The 22,667-nt window shown below is 38.2% G+C and overlaps 1 protein-coding gene across 1 annotated transcript; it reads left to right on the top strand.

Moving 5' to 3' along the window:
* The first annotated feature begins 16,268 nt into the window (after positions 1-16,268).
* On the top strand, positions 16,269-19,912 carry LOC141641470 (uncharacterized). The gene is made up of 2 exons (XM_074450128.1): positions 16,269-17,369; positions 19,208-19,912. Exons 1-2 carry the CDS (start codon positions 16,269-16,271, stop codon positions 19,910-19,912), a joined length of 1,806 nt encoding a protein of 601 aa, XP_074306229.1.
* Positions 19,913-22,667: the final 2,755 nt, after the last annotated feature.

Here is a 22,667-nt window from a genome sequence, read left to right as displayed (position 1 = left end):
ATTGTTTCTTGTGTTGCATGATCCTAGGATTTTGCCTTATAAATAGCCCCTCAAATTTTGACATGTATGTTAGTTGTAGCGAGAATGACCTAATCTTGATTTCATACTTCACTCTTATCTAATGTTGTAATAAAGATTAAAATGTTATTTTACGAGGTTAAGCATGGACTCAAAATTTGAGAATTTTGTTTTTAAAGATTTCTTGAATTAGTTGAGTAATAACCTTCAAATTCCATTAGTAATATTACGTATTGTCTTAAGTGGGTAATGCCGCTTTAAAATCTTAACCAAATTTTGATTTCCTTCTTTTATCTTAAATTTGGCTTAACGATGTTTTAAGGCAATAATCTTTATGAGTATCACCGTAATAACATAGTTTAAATAGAAATTTTCGTCTTAAAGGTGGACCAATTTCTTTTTGAGATTTCATGTGTACATCCCTAAATGTTGATTTTTATATTTGAAACAGGGCTTAATTATCTCATGGTGCCCAAACCTTGTTAATAATGATATGTGTGGAAATTATAGTGTTGATGCTCAAATTTTGATTTATGTACCTAATACTTGGTTTTATTATGCCGCAAGCTTACAATTTTTTTAATAATATGATGTATAGTCTTAAATCGAGAATCTCACCTTAAAATTTTTGCCAACATTTTTTTTATATATACCATGATGTATAAGATTAAGTTTTAAATTTTGTATTTGAAACGTAGTTTCATTGTTTAGTATTGTTGCAATGTTTGTTAATAATGTGTTGTTTTGCTTATATACGGATCAATGCTTTGTCTACCTTTTGGGTCGTATAGTTTTGATGAATAAAGATGTGTAGATAATTTGTTGAGTCGTAGTTTCGATGAGGGTAGTTGGGCAAATGCTAATAATTTGTGATGAGTGGTGTTGTATTTGAGAGTTATGAGTGTGAAACATGTGTTTTATCGGGATTAATGTAAGTTTCGTTTGAGTTGGATTTGAACCGTGTAAGTAGGTAGATGTATGGTTCATGTTTAGAAAGTAAGGGTAGTAGGAAGTGTCTTGAATTGAGTAAAATGATCGTATGAGGAAATTTGTGGGTAGTGAGTGATGTGTGATGTAGGTCGAACATTGAACTTATGGATAGTGAGTGAGGTTTTGGTTGCATATTGAGGGATATTGTTGTTGTACGTGACTTGGAAATTTTGGTTGATAAATAAATGAAATTTGAATGGTGGAATAGGGAGAAAGCAATTGAGGTACCTAAGGATAGAATAAGGTGATAATTTGAGTTGTTCATAGTTATGGGAATATGTAAATAGAATTCAAGGATAGACGAGAATTGAAAGATGGCAACAAGAATTTATGAAATAGGAATGTAAGAGGGTATTAGATGGAATTTGAGGCGATCAATGAGATTTGAGGGTGCAAGATGTCTGGTAAAAGTCGTAGTAAGAAATGAATGGTGAAACTATTAGAAGGTTATTGTACACGTGTGATGTGGTAATTGATGGTTATATTATATTATACCGATGTTGGTTTTTCGGGGAGTATTATTTTGTGAAATAATAGACGTGGTTGTCCATTGAGAGTTGGTTTTTCGGGGAATGTTATTTTGCGAGGTAGAGTTGTAGATGTAGCACTACCCAAATTGGTCTCTCTGGTTGTGAACCTTAGAGTAAGATATGTGATTCATATGGACCAATTGCGTGGTTAGAATATTTTGATTACTTGAGTTATATGGTATGACCGTTTAATTTGAGTAGGTGTGTATAAGCGTGAGAATGGGTATGTGAGACTTTGACCCTATGAGTGGTAGCATAGATGTTGTAAAGTTGCCTCCCAATTGTCAAGTAAAGCGTCTGTGGTATACATCGCGATCTTGTTGTATGTAGTGTCCATTTGAGGGGTGATGTTATTATTATTTCTTGAGAATAATGAATGGTTAGGCCGTGTCTATGAAATAGTATGTTGTGTTGGTAGTATGCCTCGGATATTTCATTTTATTTGTGTGATAATGATGGCTATAAGGTCAAGAATTTTGGTTAAATTTGGTTATTTGATTGTATATTAGGTATCATCGGCGTCTATTAGTGTTTGTGTGGTGAAATAAGAAAGTTTGGGACCGAGTTGAGAATGAGAACCTTCTGCCCAGGTGACACTCAACCGAATGCACCACGCACTCGATCGAGTGGCCGCCTACTCGGCCGAGTGGTCTCCTACACTCGACCGAGTGGTCGGCTACTCGGCCGAGGGGTCGGCTACTCGGCCGAGTGGTCGGCTACTCGGCCGAGTGGCCTCCTACACCCGACCAAGTGGTCTGTTTTTACCCTTATTTTGTTGATATTTGACCAAATATCAAGTGTGTACCCTTATTTCGCGGTTTATATTAGATGACTTGTGTTTGAAGGAGCATGTTGACTTTACATGGGTGATATGTGTGAATTGTTTATGTTTGACTATACGGTGTAGCATTTTGAAAGTAAATGGAAATCAATGATTCGACTTGGGTGGTTGATGAGAGAAATGATATGATAATGTTGTTTGATTTATGTTAATCGACGTGTGTTCATTTCGTTGCGTAAAAGTAAGATGAAAAATGCAAGTTATGTGTTGCATAGTGATCGTTTGCATGATTGTGATTATGGTCTTCCGTATAAGCGGAAGTGTTAATGATGGAGGGGAACGGATATGGAAACACATGTGTGATCATGTGGTGGATTTGACGCGGTATATGCGTGGCATGATGTCCGGAAACGGGAATGTTGAACATGGTTGAGTCACATTACGAGTAATTTTGGCATTGTTTGATTATCTCATAGAGTCCGCATGTTCGTGATTGATGTGCATACCTGTGAATGTATGAGATTTGATGCGATATAGATACGTAATAATAATCAAGTTATACCCCCATGATAGATATGTTTACATATAACCAACATGAGTTGGGAGTTGTTTATAGAACTTAGATTGGAACCGTGGTTTTGACCTGACACTTGAATTTTGGGAGGCTTGTAGATGGGGGAGAATTAGATCATTGAAATTATAACTACATGAGGCTTGATAATGGATTGGCAATGGGTAAGAGAAAGTGTTGAACGTAGAACATAGTCATTTGAGGAACTTAGTAATGACCGTATGAGAGCACACTATGAGGTTTGATAGCTGAACTTCGGGACGAAGTTCCCTTTTAGGGGGAGTGAATTTAACAATTTGAAAATTAAGGAAAGAGAAACTACGGAATGTGAGAAAGTAATGAGAATGGAGTGAAGAACTTTGGGATGAGTGTGACGTTAGAAAGAGCGTATATGGTTGATAAACATGTGAGGTGCGAGAGAGTGCATGAGAGTCGGTGATGAAACTTAAGGAGATTTGAGGTAAGGAGAGAGCGAGGTGAACTTCGAGGACGAAGTTCCTTTTAAGGAGGGAAGATTGTAATAACCCGAATTTCTATAGTTACTCGGTGCGACACTCGGCCGAGTGGAAGTCACTCGACCGAGTGTGTTGGTCTACTCAACCAAGTCGACCTGTGTAGTGTTGAGATTTGTTCTGCCGGCTGTCACTCAGCCGAGTGAGTGGTTCACTTGACCGAGTGTGGTGTCACTCAACCGAGTGAACATATCACTCGACCGAGTGTCACGGGAACCGCTGAGTTTCGTGTGGGCTTGCTTTGATGGGCTTTGATATATATATACCCTATTTTCTGATTTTTCCCATTCCTAAACCCTAACTTCTTCTCTCGAAACCCCTCCCACCTCTCTCTACAATCCCTCCTTCTCTAAGTCCTAGATCTACAACTAAGGGTGAATATTTTGGAAGATTCATTCACCTATTCTTATTCCTTGTAACTTGGTGAGTATTATACTACCTTTTTCCCGTTAAGTTGTATAATTCGTTTTAAGACTAAAACCCTATAATTTGGGGGGGGGGGGGGGAGGAGGGTTTGATAGTTATTGTTAATTAGTGTTTAATTAGTATTAGGAGTGGTTATTGGGTTATAATGAAGGGTTAATTAGTAGTATTATGTGTTGTAGGATGTTTTGTGATAGTTGTTATGGAATTATGTAGGGTGAGATGGTTTTATGATATGGATGCTTGGTGGTTTCGGACTTGCTTGTGAAGAATGCTAAAAGATAGGTTAATCCTACTCGGTTTGAATAATGTGGTGTTGTTTATGTTGTAATTAGTCTCCCATAAATTAGGGCATTTGCATTATAACATGTTTAGTGGTTAATTGCATCATTAAGAGGATGATTATGAGATGTTGGGTTTTAATTCATGTAATGGTTGTATTTGTGTGTGTGGAGGATATGTTGTTGTTGTTGATTGTTTGGAGACGTAAGACGGTTGGGAGACCGTCTTACGCTTGAGTCGCCTCTTGGAGCTTCCCACTCCAAGAGGGATGCGCACATTAATGGCTTGAGTTTGAAGGGACGCATATGGTTGAGACACGACGTCTGGCAGGGGATCCGGTTGGCTTCCAGACCCGGTACGTCAGGGCGTGTCCCGGTACCAGTGTGTTTGACGGTATGTCTGGGCGTGTTCCGGTACCAGTGTGGTTGACGGTACGTCTGGGCGTGTCCTGATACTAGTGTGGTTGACGGTACATCTGAGCGTGTCCCGGTACCAGTGTGGTTGTCGGTATGTCTGGGCGTGTCCCGGTACCGTGGTGGTAGTTGTTTTGGTTTATTCATATTAGTAGTCATGTTGCATATTCACACACTTGAGTCGTGTCGCACTTTATTTGTTTATTGAAACTGACATTTGTGTGTTTGTGCATTGTCACCTATCTCTTTTGGGGTGGTCTGTGTCGATTCATATGATATTGTTTGGTCATATGAGGAGCAGGTTAAGTATAAGTGGTTGGGATAGTACGCGGGAGACGGGATGAGCTTGATGAGTCACAAGACGAGAATAGTTAGTTTGATGAGTATAGTAACCATGAGTTGTATTTTATTCATTAGTTAATGGTTTGTAATCACTAAACCTATCATTTATAATAAATGTTTCTTTATTGTATCTCCGATTCACTACCTCGGGAAACCGAGAAGATAACATCTCCCAATTACCTTGGTCGAGTAAGAAGGGGGTGTTACAATTATTCTTTCATAGTTATATAATTCATTAAATATATTAAATGTTTCTTAATTGCAACTCCGATTCACCGCTTCGGCAAATCGAGATGGTAACATCCTCCTATACCTTGGCCACGTAAGATGGGGGTGTTACAGAAACCATCTCCCGACATGGCACCACATTATCATCCACAACTCCATCCAATACCAACAACAGTCACAATTATATAACCACACAAATATGAAATCAGATTAAACTCACAATCAACTATATAATCATACTAAGTAGGGAAATCCTACTTTATTCGCAAATCCGTCACAAACACGGAAGGCAACTAGAAATGTTCCTCTACGAAGTCTTCACTTACATGAACAATGAAACTACACTTACTACAACAATCTTTATTATAATTAGCATCAAAACTCTCCCAATCCACCCAAATTAGGGTTAGGTCAAATACAATATAAACAAGGAACGAAGATCGATGCTATTATAATTACCATCAAAACTTTAATACTACGTATTTATGAGTCTTGGGGTACTCTATCGAATAGGCCTTACTCTGTCGAGTAAGGGCGTGTTGCGGAATAAAATAGTTTCTGACCTGTGGGGTACTCGATCGAGTAACGTGGGTACTCGATCGAGTAAGGGGGCACTCGATCGAGTACCTTAGCTACTCGATCGAGTAGCCGGTTTACGGGGGTTGTTTTCTCGGGTTTTGTTAATAATGCAATTAGAGTATATAATACTTCCGTCATTGTTCCTAAATCACTTTTCAAAACCTAATCACTGTGAGAAGAGAAAGCAAACTACGTTATTAGCTTTAATCGCATTGTTGACAAATCCCGGAGCTTGGAAGGTCGGATTTCACTTTCCTTTATACCGTTGTGATCCTTGCGTCGAGGGTAAGACCTATATACCTTTTTTATGATTTTCTTTAAAGTTGGTTAAACCCTAGTTTGGGGATTTGGGGGTTTTGTTGTTTGTATGCTTGGTAGTGATTATGTGTTTGTATATTAGGAGGAGGATTCGTAGAGGAAGCTTTTTGATATCAGCTGTGAGATCGTCTGATTGTTGTGCTTTCCAGGTAGGGTTTCCCTACTCAGTATTACTTACATAATGTGTGGTGATTGTGTTGTAGTTAGTGTGGTTGATTGATTCAGACGGTTGTGATTATACATTGTTGATATATTCAGACGGTTGTTGATATTGTGGTTGTGACTGTTTGTCTGTGGTTCTCGAGATGCGTTCTCGGCTGAGTGGAGTCACTTGCGGGAGTGGCTTCACGCCCTAGTTTCGCCCTTCGTGGAACCCGCCACGGAAGGGGATGTGCACATTAATGGGACAGGGTTATCGCACGGTATGATGAGCGGGGATTTGGTGGGTACGGCTGCGGTCCCCCACTGGCGGGGCTGGTCCAGTGGACAGTCGGTGACGGAGATGGAGTAGAGTGGATGATTGTGTATGATTGTATGAGCTGTATTATTTACTGTTCTATTGGTTATATAATTTATGTAAATAGTATTAACCCCGATTATTGTTTTAAAACCTGCGGTGATCCATTCGGGGATGGTGAGCAGGTATGAGTTGAGTACTGGGATAGCTGGGATGTGCCACGATCTGATGATAGAAGTCTTCCGCTGTAGCTTAGTAGTTTTTATAAACATTTCAGTTAGATCAGTAAACAGTCAGTTTGAGAATATGTATTTGTACTTTTGGTTTTGGTTTTGGTTTTAAGATTGTAACCTTTCACTAAGTATTTGTATTTAAACGTTGTTTCATTATTGTTTATTTGATTATCATTGCCTCGGGTAACCGAGATGGTAACATCCTTATACCTGGGTGGTCCTGGTAAGGCACTTGGAGTATGGGGGTGTTACAAAATGGTATCAGAGCGACGATCCTAAAACCTGTAACCAATGAACCCAATGAATATAGGGAGTCAATTAAAATGAACCCAGGGTAAAGGTTGTAGGAGCTAATGCAAAGGCTTGGGAGACGTCCTAAAGTCGCGAAATCGCCCTACAATTTTGAACCGGTCACATCACTACTACAATTTAAGGCTACGAGAACGCCACTTAGAGAACGGTTGGTAACGGAAGTGTTCTCTTTTTTTTTTTATGTTAGGGCGACAATTATGAATTCTAAATAGAATGGTTATTGGGTCGAACCGTTCTTGTAGATAAACAAAGAGAACGGGTTGCTTTGACCAACCGTTTTCATACAAACTAGAAATTTCATTCAGACCGCTTCATCCTCTGCACCGTTCTCCTTCATCTGTCATAGAGAACGGCTCCGTTCCCAACTGTTCTCCTTCATAAATTTCTAATTAATTCAATCAAATGAAAACTTGGCGTTTACACTTCTACGTACTGCGCCCTAATTGTTTCCTTCGCATAGTTTTATTATCACCATCGCAAGTTTTAATTTCAATCAAATTATCAGTTGCCCCTTCCTGTCAGTGCTTGCTCGTACTCCGGCCACCGCCTTATTGTCGTTGGTCACTTGTGTTTCATCGCCGTTGATCGTTGCTGCTGGTAAGATCGTTTTTCATTATTTTTAATGTTAGCTTTAATACTACAATCTTAGATTATATTATCTGTTTATTTCATTGATCCTTGATGCTCGTCTTTCATCATTGTTGTTGATTGTATACTTTAATGTATGCTGATGTTAGGGTTTAGTATTTGGTGATGCTAGGGTTTAGTAGTTACGGGTTTAGTTCTGATAAGAGTGGGAATTTTTTGTTTGATCGATACAAATAATGTGAAAAATTGGTTAACTTTTATTTTGCTTTGCTGAATTCAAATTTCTCGAGTAAGGATAGTCAGTGTGATACATCTACAAGGGAGTTAGGCCTAAGTCAGACAGAGGAAGGGAGAAATTCAGAAAAGAGCACCCATATTATCCACAGTTTCCACAGAGAAAAATTGTTCACACTTAAATAACCAACTCTCTATATCATCACCATTAAATAAAGGAAATTTAAGTTTATTTCTATGAGTATTACCTCCGGTGAAAAAAAAATGACAGCGCATTCAGAGAAGGCACAATTGAGCTGCTACTGCTTTCACAAGTTGGACTCATGAGATATTTCTTTCACAAGCTTGACTCATGAGATACTGTTGTCAAAAGTTGATCCTGTAATCATATAAAAAATGACGTGTTCTCACCGCTTCATATGTCAATGTGCCAGATCGAGAAACAATTCCAATACGACCCGGTTTGTGGATGTAGCCAGGCATAATTCCTATCTTGCACTCTCCTGGTTTAATGATGCCAGGGCAGTTTGGACCTATTAGTCTGGTTTTTGATTGTCTGTTGAGTGCAGCTTTTACACGAACCTGAACAAAACAAATAACAAATAATGAATAATAAAGAACAATATTTCAAGTGAAAAAGGCCTCAAATGGGTGAATGTGAGGAGCAAAGTAGCAAACTGATGCAAATTGGCTGTTGTGATGATGACAGTTGCTGTCGTTGTGGCTTACTGCCTGAAAATCAGAACTACATCTTCTACAATTGCTGCTATAGTAATAGAATCATTGAGCTAGTTAAGAACTTAGGCAAATAATGATGATCATGATGGCTTACTACTATTACATTATTCAGAGGAAAAGGGTTATGATGATCATGATGGCTTACTACTATTACATTTGGAGAGAAAGAAATAATAGTAGATGTAACCTGGTGATTAGGAGACCTGAACTAATTACGTATTATATAAAGCGGCAGTACCAAATCGAGCTAGACAAATGATCAAGTATCCTATTAATAGGAACACTGATTGTTGGTTGAGTAAGCTAGAGATATGATGTAGCTCTTTTATCTTGTCCTTGGCTGAACTTTTTTGATGTAATTAGACATTATTTTGTTGATGATCTTAATAATATTTACTCACATTACAACAACAAAAAAGTTCGGTTCCGAAAAGTTCAACAAAATTAAGTTTAAAAGAACAAAGGCTAAGTCTAATAGAACTTCTAGTTGTTTTCAGTGTTTTTGTATTGACATTTTTTTTTGGGTAACAATTGTTATGTGTTGACATTTGAGGTCCATTCAAGAATCAAGAAATATCAGGGGAAAAATATTTCTTGATTATTTTAGATGACTATTATAAAACTACTAGGACAATTTGTTCTTTATTATTCATTATTGTTTACAACTATAAATATTGTTAGCGACAATAAAAGAAGACACAATCCCGCAGGAGAAAAAAGAAAAACCTAGAGATAGAGAGAGAATGAGCGATTAACACCCGTGCCGCCATAGTTTTTCAAACTGATGGCTAGGAAATCTAGCCAACAGAAGCAGCGAGAGATGAACCTAAGAGGAAGAAGCATTCCTGTTAAGACTAAAAGTGCTGAAACAGAAGTTGAGGAAGAAGAAATAATGGATAGTAGCAACCCTAATGCCATGTCCACTGGACCAAATGTTGAAGAGGAAAGGAGAACCAAAAACGTTCATGATATTGTGGGAATCCCTGAATTGGTCATAGAGACTGAAGAGGAGGATGAAACAGAGGAGGAAATTGTTGAAAGTGAGGAGGAGGAAGAATATGTTAGTGATAGTCTGGAACAGAGGAGTGAAGAGAGTGAAAAGGACGATAAAACAGAGACTGAGGAATTGTTGCAAATTCAGCCTGAGGATGTTGCAGACGAAATTGATTATTGGAAGCAGGCAGTGATATGTTTTATCCTAGGAGCCAATCCTCCTTGGGAGATAGTTGAGGGCTTCATAAGGAGGATATGGACAAAATTCAACATTGACAAAATCTCTTTTATGCCAAACGGGATTTTCTTGGTTAGGTTCAAAACAATGGAAATGAAAGAAAAGGTTCTTGCATCAGGTCATTATTTATTTGACAATAAACCGATGATAGTAAAAGCATGGGAGAAAGATTTGGAAATGAAAAAGGACGATGTGAAATCTGTCCCAGCATGGATCAAAATTCATAAATTACCAATTAAGTTTTGGGGCAAGAGTTTATCGAAGATTACTAATATTGTTGGTAAATATGTCAAGTGTGATGTGGCCACGGAGGAACGTACCAGATTAGGGTATGCTCGGGTAATGGTGGAATTGATGGTTGATCAGCAACTACCTGCTTACATATCATTTAAAGATGAGAACGGAGGGGTAGTGCAGGTGGATATTGAGTATGAATGGAGGCCTGTTAAATGCACGATATGTCAAGGAATGGGCCATGAAAAGGAGCAAAAGCGGAAAGGAGAACAAAAGAAGTTAATTCAAGAAATGTAAAAAGGTTTGGAGACCGGTGAATAAATCTTTGGCTATTCCTGCACCTGTACCAGATAAACCAGCCTTTTAGAGCATTAATAAGCCTGTGCAGGTGGAAGGAAGATCCCCTGTAGGACATCAAACTCCTCTGAAACGACTGGTAAAGATGCACACGAGAGAGGTGGTTCAAGCTGGCTATAGTGCTGATACTTTTGGAGCTTTTTCCTACAAAGAGGTAGCAGCTTCCCCGCCAAAGAAAAGAAGTGGAGAAAATGGTGATGAGGTTAACCCTAATTTGTCTAATGGATAGGATTGGTTTTTGGAACATTAGAGGGATGAATAGAGTAGGAAAACAACGAGATGTTAATTATTTTTTGCAACTTCAAAATATAGGTTTGTTTGGTTTACTAGAGACCAAAATAAAGAATAAGGCCTTCACAAAGGCTGCAAGTACTTTTTCTAATTGGTGTATCACAACAAATAATGGCTATCATTCTGGTGGACGCATTTGGGTAGTTTGGAAGCCTAATCTCTTTAGGGTGAACGTGTTGGAGTATAATGCTCAGTATATCCATATGAAAGTGGATTCTCTGGAGGATAGGAGGACTTTTTGGTTCACTATGGTTTATGCTTTTAATGGGATGCATGATAGAGAGCCTTTGTGGGATAATTTGAGACGGGTAGCTTGTGCTGTATCAGGTCCATGGGCAGTTGCAGGGGATTTTAATTGTGTTCTGTCTGCTTCAGAGAGAGTAGGTGGGAGTACTCCCTCTAGTGAGATGGAGCCTTTTAGAAGATGTGTGTCTGACTGTGGGGTGATGGATATTACTGCTATAGGGGCATTGTTTACATGGAATAACAAACAGAAGCCTCAAGATAGGATTTATAGCAAGCTTGATAGATTCCTGGTGAATAAGGCCTGGTGTGACAGCTTCACTGATGTGTACGCACAATTCCTCCCTGAGGGGATGTTTGATCATACACCATGTATTCTTAAAAGCTCTAATCAAGGCCAAAGTAAGAGATGCTTCAAGTATTACAATATGTGGGGTGGATCTAAGAAGTTTTTACCCATTGTGAGGGAGAATTGGGATAAAAGTAGGCCTGGCACACCTATGTTCAGACTGGCTAAGAATTTGAAGCAGTTGAAACCTGAGTTAAAGAGGTTGAACAAGGAGGGATACAAAGGACATTGAGAATTCTAATATTTTGCGAGAAGCGGTGGAGGATATGCAAGAGGTAATTAATAAAGATCCAACAAATATGCAGCTTATCTCTGAAGAATATGAAGCCTCACCGCAATTACGAGGAGTTAACCAGGGCCAAGGAAAGCTTTTTGTCTCGAAAATCCAAGCATGAATGGATTAAGGATGGGGATGTCAACAGCTCTTATTTTCATTGCTTCTTTGAAGAAAAGGAGGAGTATGAATAAGGTGGTAATGGTAGAAGATATGAGGGGTAAGTTATGTGACACCCAAGAGCAAGTTCAGGAAGCATTCCTTGAATACTATCAGAGTTTGCTGGGAACAAGCCAGGATATAAAGAAGATTCATAGGAGTATTATCAACAAAGGCTCTGTATGTAATGATGCTCACTGGGCTAGCTTGAGGAGACTGTTACAGGAGAGGAGGTAAAGGAGGCAATGTTTAGCATTCCTGATATAAAATCACCTGGACCAGATGGCTACACTAGTAAGTTCTTCAAAGATGCTTGGGGAGAGGTTGGAGGAGATGTTATAAGAGCTGTTCAGGACTTCTTTCAGAATAGGCAGCTTCTTAAGCAGCTCAACTCTACTACCTTAACCTTAATTCCTAAGGGTGATAGACCAAAGAGTGTACTTCAATTTCGACCTATAGCCTGCTGTAATGTAGTGTATAAGGTCATATCCAAAATTCTATGTACCAGGCTTGCTGATGTGCTGCCACAATTAGTGGGACAAAATCAAGGTGCTTTCATTCAACAAAGAAGCATTCAGGAGAATATTCTAATCTGCCAGGATTTGATAAGATTGTATGAAAGACCTCATGCCTCCCCAAGATGTTTGTTCAAGATAGATTTGCAGAAAGCTTATGACACAGTGGAGTGGGAGTTTGTAGGGCAGCTATTAGAGGAGCTCAAATTCCCACCTGAGTTTATTGAAATGCTAATGCAGTGCATCACTACTACTACATACTCCCTATCTGTAAATGGAGAATTGTTTGGGTACTTCCCGGGCAAGAGGGGCCTCGGCAGGGGGACCCCTTGTCGCCTTTGATTTTCACTCTTTGTATGGAATACTTGACCCGTACTCTGCAATATGCTTCCTCAAAGTATGACTTCAAATTTCACCCCTTATGCAAAAAGCAACGGTTAACCAGTCTGATGTTTGCAGACGATGTTCTTCTGTTTAGTAAGGGGGATGCCAACTCCATCATGTTGCTGTTGAAATCTTTTGCTACTTTCTCTAAAGCAAGTGGACTGAAAGTTAGTGCTCAAAAATCAAGTGCCTATTTCAGAAATGTACCTGAGCAGATAAAGAATGAAATCTTGCAGGTTTCAGGATTCACTGAAGGGAGCATTCCATTCAAATATCTAGGGATGCCAATACAAACTACCAGAATTGGAAGACATGACTGTGAATGTCTGGTGGATAAAATCTGTTCAAGAATACATGGTTATGGATCAAGAAAGTTTTCTTATGCAGGGAGACTGGTAATTGTGAGAAGTGTGCTTAACTCATTGCATTCATATTGGGCTTCCATTTTTATCTTACCCAAAGGAATAATGAAGAGAATAGAGGCAGTGTGCAGGAACTTCCTTTGGGACAATAGTGCGGTTACAGGAGATCTCCTCTTGTGGGATGGGATACTTGTCTGTAGACCAAAGGAAGAAGGGGGACTAGGACCGAAAGATCGGGAAAAGTGGAACAAGGCTATGATAGGCAGGCTTGTTGACTGGGTAGCTGAGAAAAGGGATTCAATTTGGGTACATTGGGTTCATAATAACTACCTAAAGGGACGGGCGTGGATGGAGTACTCCCCTACCACGAATTCGAGTTGGATTTGGAGAAGAATATGCAAGGTTAAAGAGGAAATGGCTGCTGGATATACAGATGGCAAATGGGAGGTACAAAGAGATGGTTATACACCAGCTGGGTGTTATAACTGGTTTAAGGGGAATTGGCCTTGTGTCACTTGGTATAAGGTAATCTGGAATGGATGGGCTATTCCCAAGCATCAATTTTTGGGGTGGCTAATTGCACATGAAGCTCTGAACACGGTTGCTAGATTGAAGAGCTTTGGTATGGACATAGAGGACAAGTGCTACTTATGTGGAGTGGATGAAGAATCTGCAGGTCACTTGTTCTTTGAGTGCATGTACAGCACAAGGGTCATTACAGAATTAAACAGGCAAACAAGGTGGGACTTCCCCATGAGGAATGTGGTTCACTGGTGTGAGCAGAGGACGGGAACAAAGGCGCAAAGAGGGGTGCAGTCAGCTTTGATGTTGAGTGCACTATACCAGGTCTGGAAACAGAGAAACAAAAGCAAAAATGAAGCTGTTTTGGTACGGCCTGAGTGTGTGGCAAAGATGATTATGGATGAGATGAGGTCACGAGTTCGAGGCTTGGAAAGAGCTACCCTAACACAGGCTGAGAGAGATTGGTTTATTAAAATGCGTCTAGTAGAATGATATTTTACTTATGTTGGCTTGATAAACTTTTGTAATTATCATTTGATATATATATATTACACTCACATTTCACCAAAAAAAAAAAAGACAATAAAAGAAGACTATTCTTAGCGACAATTGGGCAGAATTGGGTCATTTTGTTTGCTTCATATCTGGAGTTTTACATACACAAAAATTACGTTCTTTATACGGATAGAATCTTGAAGAAGTCTACTTTCTAATGGCGTTGGAATCAATAAGTTTTACCGTGTGAATTTTGCCCAACAAGCCTTCAAAGACTGATACGATTTTAAGACTGAAATTCCCTGTTTTTCCAGATTCGTGTCTGATATTGAGGAGCCATTTCCATGGTGTTATTTTGATTTAATGTAAACTCCCTTTCACATGGTTGTAGCCCTTTGAGTCTAGTTTCCGAATTGGTAAGGTAGACTTCTGGGTGATTTGTAGTTTGTCGGGAATCGCAATTCTCGTGGAAAGACGCAAATCTGTCATAAAATCGTATCAGACTTTGAAGGCTTGTAGGGCAAAATTCACACGGTAAAACTTATTGATTCCAACGCCATTGGAAAGTAGACTTCTTCAAGATTCTATCCGTATAAAGAACATAATTTTTGTCCATGTAAAACTCTAGATATGAAGCAAACAAAATGACCCAATTCTGCCCAATTAGAAAGATTAGGGGCATTTTCGTCACAAAAACACAAAAATAGAAGTTTGGTAGCAATTTTTAAAAAAAGTGCGTTTAAAGGTATTAATTTTTTAAAAAAAAATTAAAAGGGAGTAAATTTTAAAAAGTTGTATATAAAAGGTAGTTTTTGATAATTTACACAAATAAGAATGGTACTATGGTAGTACACCCTTCCCTTTCCAGGTGAAGGGACAAGAACACATACTGTATTAAATAATGATATATCAGGTCATAAATCTTTTGCTTAATTTTACTTCTATTCTGGTTGTCAGTCTCTTTCTGTTGTAGCTTCTCTGTGTTTGTCTATCTTCATGCTCCAAAAGAGTCGTTCTATCAGTTTTTAAAGCAAGTGCCCATATCCCATATATAGTGTCAAATTAAATATATTTGTAATATTAGTTGCTTTTTTCTATTATATAGACCAATATGAATCGTACGTGGATGATGGATGGGAAAAGAGGTGATCCTAAATATGATGCCGGTTTAGCTGGATTTTATAAATTCGTTAGAAAGAATGTGAAAGACAAGTCTAATATGCCATGCCCTTGTGAAATGTGTCTGAATATCAAATATATGAGCTTCTCGGATGTTAAAATCCATTTAGAAAAGCATAAATTTAATTCAAAGTATAAACTTTGGAGGTTTCATGGGGAGTCTAGAGTGGTACGAGAGAATGGAGGAAAATATGGGAGAGACTCGGATTGAGGGGGAAGTCTTCCTATAGAAAAAGGTATCGACTCACTGGAAGATTCGGACTGGGATATGAATTCTTGTGATATGAATTCTGTGTCCGCTGACGAGTTTGATGATGATGAATTAGAAAAAATATTACGAGATCGGTTAATTGAGGACGGTCTTGAAGAAGATAACCCTTACGTAGATCATGATCCCGCTGATATAGATGACATTCTAGGTGAAGATGAAGAACCCGATGTTACTAATTTAGATGACATCACAAGCATTGTATTAGAGAAGCTAAAAGACGCTGAAATGCCTTTGTATAAGAGTTGTAAGAATTATACAAAATTGTCAGCCGTTGTTAAGCTATATAATTTGAAAGCAACAAATGGGTGGAGTGATAAAATTTTTACCCACCTCCTCGAATTATTGAAGGACATGCTTCCAGAAGATAATGTTCTTCCTAATCGTACATATGCAGCCAAGAAGATACTTAGAGGAATTGGTATGAGATATGTGAAGATTCATGCATGTCCTAATGATTGTATATTATATCGCAAGGAATATAAGAGTTTCACTCATTGTCCAGTTTGTAATGAATGGCGATATAAAAAGAAGGAGGGGATCCTAGCAAAAGTTTTGTGGTATTTTCCGATAATACACAGGTTGCGACGACTCTTTGCGAATAAGGAAGATGCAAAGTTGTTGACATGGCATAAAAATGCAAAAGTTAATGATGGCAAGTTGAGACACCCGGCTGATGGTTTAGAGTGGAAACACATTGATTCCAAGTATCCCGAATTCGGGGAAGAACCCAGAAATCTTTGACTTGCACTCTCTACTGACGGGATGAATCCTTTTGGGAATTTAAGTAGTCAACATAGCACTTGGCCTGTGCTTTTAGCTATTTACAATTTACAATTTACCTCCATATGTGTGCATGAAAAGGAAGTATTTGATGCTGTCCTTATTGATTTCTGGTCCCAAAGAACCGGGTAATGATATAGATGTTTACTTGGCGCCCCTTCTTGACGATTTGAGAACACTATGGGATGAAGGAATAGAAGTCTTTGATGCGTACCAAAATAGTTTTTTCAATTTGAAAGCAATGTTATTATGCACTATATCTGATTTTCCTGCATACGGTAATCTTTGTGGACATACGGTGCATGGGAAAGAGGCGTACCCCTTGTGTGCAGAAGATGTTGACTCTTCTTATTTGAGGTTTTCTCGAAAGCAGGCTTTCTTAGGATACCGTAAATTTTTGGAGGAAGATCATTCGTATCGCAAGCAACAAAAAGCTTTCAATGGAAAACCTGATCATCGTCCATGTCCTAAGATATTAAGCGGTCATGATGTATATCAAAAGGTGAAAGATATTAAAATTACATATGGGAAGAAGGGTTCTAAATTAGCATCACGGGGATACAAGAAGATGTCTCCTCTTTTTGAACGACTCCCATATTGGCGGGAACTCTCCATAAGACACTGTTTGGATGTTATGCATATCGAAAAGAATGTTTGTGACAATATTATCAACACTCTTTTGAATGTCCCAAATAAGTCAAAAGACAATGTGGCAGCTAGGAAGGATATGGTGGATATGAAAATTCGACCCGAGTTGGCCCCGCAAGAGAAGGGAGGACGGACTTATTTGCCTCCTGCTGCCCATACACTCTCAAAAAAGGAGAAAATAGAGTTTTGTGAATGTTTGCATGGTGTTAAAGTGCCAGAGGGATATTCTTCGAATATTAGTAGCCTCGTATCAATGCGAGATCTCAAGCTTACTGGTTTAAAATCTCACGACTGTCATACTTTGATACAACAATTACTAGTTGTGGCCATACGTAACATTTTACCTACAAAGGTTCGATATGCCATAACCAAGTTCTGTTTTTTCTTTAATGCCATATGTAACAAAGTTATTGATCCTGGAGAGTTAGAGGATTTGCTAAATTTAGTTGTCACTTCTCTTTGTCAATTCGAAATGTACTTTCCTCCTTCATTTTTTACAATCATGGTTCATTTGACCGTACACTTGGTAAGAGAGATCAAGTATCTAGGACCTGTTTACTTAAGGTATCAATATCCTTTTGAAAGATTGATGAAAGTATATAAGGATTATACGTCTAATAGATATCGTCCTGAAGGGTGCATTGCCGAGCGTGCCATCATCGATGAAGCACTTTCTTATTGTTATACACACTTACACTACTACAAATTTAGGCAACTACAACGCCCCTTTAACAACGATTATTCACGAAAATCACAATAGACGTTGTAGAATGTATGGCGCGAATTTTACTAAAATAAATTACAACGGGTATGGTTATAAAAACCGTTGTTATTAGTTTTAACAACGGGTCACACATGCAAAACCGTTGTTAATAATTTGGCGCAAAATTGGCGCAAAGTTAGTGAAAAGTAATCACAACGGTTACTTTTGAAACCCGTTGTTAAAACATATTTGACAACGGGTATTTTTTACAACCGTTGTTAAAACATATTTCACAACGGTTGTTGTTTAATAACCGTTGTCAATACCTTCCATACTTTGTATAAACCACACAAACAAATCTGCTGCACCACAAAACACAACCCTTAATACACAAACACAAACACAGCAGACAAACAAACACAAAACACACACTCTCTTTCTCTCTTTCTCACTTTCTCATCGTCGCTTCTTCTCGCCGTCACTTTGTTGATTTCATCGTCTATTACGTTACGTATTTATCGGGTAAATCTCGCCGTCACTGTTTTCATCGTCATTATTTTCTTTTTCTATTTATTTCTTTTGCATATATGTGTTTTTATCGACCATTATGTTATTTGTTTAAGTATTGTTCGCATAATTAGTTACTAAAACAATGAAGAAGCAAGATGAAGAAGTAAGATAAACATAATTAATATATATATATATATATTTATAAATACATAAATTAAAAAAAAAAAATTACATATGTAAAAATGCAATTCTTATATTTTCATGGAGGATCTTATTGTGCTCTATCGTATCCATCCTCTCCTCCTTGGCTATTTGGAGGTTCCGTTCAGCATTGCTATATCGTCATATAGCCGCAATCGCTTTCGCCGCTCCGTCAAGCCATCTTCTTTGGCGTGCTTCAGTGCGGTTCGAGCTTCCACAAGGTAGCTCCTGAAACTTTCCTCAATATGGAGGAACCGGCGGATGAAGTTGTTGTTGTTCTCGATCATGGTAAGAGTCTTTAGGATGAAATCATTCATTTTCTTAGAGTTTTTGAGTTTGATTTGAAAGATTAAGTAGAGTTTGTTTTAACGATTAGAGTTTGGAGATGAATATATGAGATAATAATGGAAATGTTAGTTGAGATATGCAATGTATTTATACTAAGCAATGTGTGTGGGTTGAGTTAATTGCTTTTTAATTAATAAATATGTTAGGAAGTTGTGCCATAATCATCATCATATATCTCTCAATAATGCTCCTTCAAATCCGTTTACTAACCCTTCTAATTCCATATTATCCGTTCATATGTACAAATGATGTCGGTAATAATGCATGCATCGGAATTCTAACAGGCCGTAATTATGCATGCATCTAGTAATATTTAATTTAATTTTTTTTTAATTTTTTAAGAACAAACAACAACGGTTATTTTATAACACCCCGTTGTCTTTAGTTATAACAACGGTTTTGTATATTAAAACCCGTTGTTATAACTTTCCCCCCAAAATTGTGTCACACTTTCCACAACGGGTTTTTATACATAAAACCGTTGTTAATAGTTTTAACAACGGTTTCCTTAAGTAAGCCAACCGTTGTTAAAACCTTCTACAACGGACGCATTAACAACGTCCGCTTTTTTATATAACAACGGTTTTTGACCGTTGTTATAGCCTGTATCTGTAGTAGTGTTATCAAATTCTGAGATACTTGGGATCCCTAAGAATCGACATAGTGAGTGGATGAAGGGCAAAGGTCTTAGGGGTCATGTTCGTCAAGATATGGCATTTGATAAGTGGCATGGAGCACACACATATGTTCTTCATAACGAGGATGAGGTACAGCCGTACATTGAGGAACACATGGTTTTCTTGAGGGACAAGCATCGAAATAAAACTGAGATGTGGATCGGAAATGAGCACAACAAGACATTTCGAGCATGGTTCAAGGGTCGAGTGATAGAAGACTTGCAAAAATATCCTGATTATATTTATTCTAGATTAAGAAGGCTTTGTTTCGGCCCAAATACATATGCATCTTCTTATAGTGGTTATGCCATTAATGGGTGCACCTTTTACACTCGTGAGCAAGATGACAAGAGTACAATGCAAAATAGTGGGGTAAGTGTAGAAGCTGAAGCCATGCACTTTTCTAGTTCAAAAGATAAGAATCCAATTTTAAGTAAGATGCATTATTACGGAGTTATTGAAGAGATTTGGGTGTTAGATTACACAGATTTCGATATCCCTGTTTTTTGGTGCAAATGGAGTCAAACTAATACCGGTGTCCGTAAGGATGAATTAGGATTCACTTTGGTGAATCTTGATAAAAGTGGACATAAGGAAGATCCTTTCATTTTAGCCACACAAGCCAAATAAGTGTTTTATGTGACCGATCCAAAAGATAAAAATTGGTCAGTTGTTTTATCCGTAAGGAGTAGGCGGGATGTGGATAGTTTTGATGAAGATGTTGTATATGAGGGTTTTGATCGTAATGTATCAGGTTTAGATGATACGTATACTGTCAATAGTTCGAGTTTATATACGCGTGATGATCACAACGAAGGAATATGGATTAATACTGACACCCCTTCCAGAAAACGCCCTCGTGTTGTTGAAAAATGAGTAAGTCATGATGATTTATGTTTATTATAGTTATGCTTTATAAACTCCTGTGCACTGCCTTCCTGCATCATCAATGATTCTGCCAATATTATTTCTAACATTTCTAGCAGAAATCCTAGAGTAGAAGTATCTATTACTAAGATCACCAAGGTGGAGGTGCTGGATGCAGTTGCCTCTGAAATCAACTTGGCAGCCTCACTTTCTCCTTCTGCCCTTATAACAGCTGCGCGCTTCTCCTGCTCTGACTTCATCACCACATACCTTATAAGGAAGGACACATCTAACCAACACCAACCTACCTACCTACCTACCTGCATAACTGAGCCACTTTACCCCCAACCCCTTATTTTAACCTGCTGTCTCAGAAGCTTTTGATATATTTATGTTGATATATTTACATAATTTGATATATTTACGTCTTATTTATGTTGATATATTTACAGAATTTGATGAGTGTGTAATTTGTTAATGCAGGCCAGGTTGATCGATGGGCTCACAGAGGTGCAAAGGAACTCAGAATACTAACTCTCATGACTCAGGCAAGAAGAGGAAGAGAAGGTCTAAGGAGAGGGGTCGAACAGTGTTGGCCTTAGTTTCAAAAGCACTTAAGGAGAAGAAACCAATTGAATTAGAGTGGGATAAAGTGCATAGATTGCCTACAGAACGTCGTTTGGGAAGTTTAGTAGCTGGGTTGGCGTTACTACTCGGAGGCATGTTAGTTGCGCGGGAAACGTGGGACCATGTGGATGATGTCACGAAGCAAGAAATTTTGGATAGTATCACGGTCGAATTGTCTTGGTTATCTGATAATTGACTTGGTTATTCTATACATAAAATAGTAAGTGTCAAAAACCAAGAGCATTTAAAGTTTCATTAGGATTAATTGAAAGTCGCATATCATTTTTAACAGTTAGCTGAAGACTGATATACTCCTAATAAAAAGTTTATATATAATAGCTCAGACTTTTTTTCTACCATTCTCTAAGTGTAACAAATTAAGATTTAAGGAGTAAGGGCAGCCACAGCATGCAATCTGTTTTATGCAATACTGAAATGGTAAGCAAAATCAAGTAATTTTGTGCAAAGAAAGATTCAATCTGTTTAAATGCAGCTTGTTTGTCGAGTAATTTTTCATCTGGTGATACACAAGACTTGCTACATAGAGTATCATCTGCGTGCGGTGAATTTTATTTTATGCTTGAAATTATTAGAATGAGAGTTCAACTCTTGTCCTTAAGTTCATCTGTTTGCCCTTTTTTCTAAATATGTTATGTATGTGACAAAGTTCAACAAATTTAAGCACGATTCTTGACAGTCAAAACTCCACATATGGATTTGGCTGATGAAGTATGCTCTGGTTGTTAGAGGTTGGTGGTACCGAATTACCCACAGGATATTAATTGGTTAATAAAGCTGATACTCCCTTGAGGAAGTTATCACACGTGATACAAAATTAGAGGTAAATCTATTATCACAGTTGTTATGTATGGTTGCGTATAAGTCACGTCAGACGGAAGACAACATAAGGATAACTTCTCCTTATTGTGTTTGTTGCTGGTGTCTTTGTTTACTTCATTTAGCTTAAATAGAGTAACTTGCCATCACATACTCGGTTTCATGACATCAAATTCATCATGGTAAGCTTGTACAGAGGTAGTAACTTGCCATCACATAACTTCCCCTTATTGTGTTTGTGCCAAGCCAAAGCCTTTGTGTAGGGCGCTTTTGATATATAAATTACTAGGCTCTGGTGACAAAATTTGTCATTTGTGTAGGGCACTTTCACCGTTATCGCAAACCGTTATGATTGGTGTCTCATAAAGGCTGAGAATTTATGGAGGAAGTGGAAATGCACCTTAGTCCGTAAGTGGCTATACGACGAGACAGGCGCAATACAGAGGACACCACTAACAAAAAAGTATGACTCAATAACACCTGAGGATTGAAATGTGTTTGTGGCATCTCACACTACTCAGGCATTTAAGGTAATATTCACTTATTATGTTTGAATTGTTTAACACTAGGCACTGACTGGCTAGCCGGATCGATCTGTGAAGTTCGGTCTAGACTGATCCAGACTTGTAGCTTACCCAACAGGTCTTTGGTTTTGGATTATCTGTTTTCAGGTCCCTGGTATGTTGCATACCGGTGATCCGTAAAACCCGTCGACCAAAGACCGGCTAAATACAATTTTGTTCGTTGAAGGAGTGTATGAGCAGGTCAATTAACTTTCTCCAACACCACACACCGTTTTCAGTATCTTTGCTTTTGTCCAAATTTCATCTTTTCTTGTAATTGCAATGAACTGCTTGTTTGTTTCTAAAGAACACGGTGCTTTCTCAGTATCTTTGCCTTTCCACTTACTATATATAATTATTCTAACTACTTTATATGTTGTAAAATGTAAGGAAATAAGTGCAAACAACAAGAAGAATGCTTGTATGAATAGGACAAGGTTCGTTGGCTCTCGAGCAGGTTACCGTGGGATTGAAGTTAAAATCGTAAGTAC

This window comes from Silene latifolia, chromosome 2 (genome assembly GCF_048544455.1).
Source record: "Silene latifolia isolate original U9 population chromosome 2, ASM4854445v1, whole genome shotgun sequence".
NCBI classification, from domain to species: Eukaryota; Viridiplantae; Streptophyta; class Magnoliopsida; order Caryophyllales; family Caryophyllaceae; genus Silene; species Silene latifolia.
This window is presented reverse-complemented; position numbering and strand designations above follow the sequence as displayed.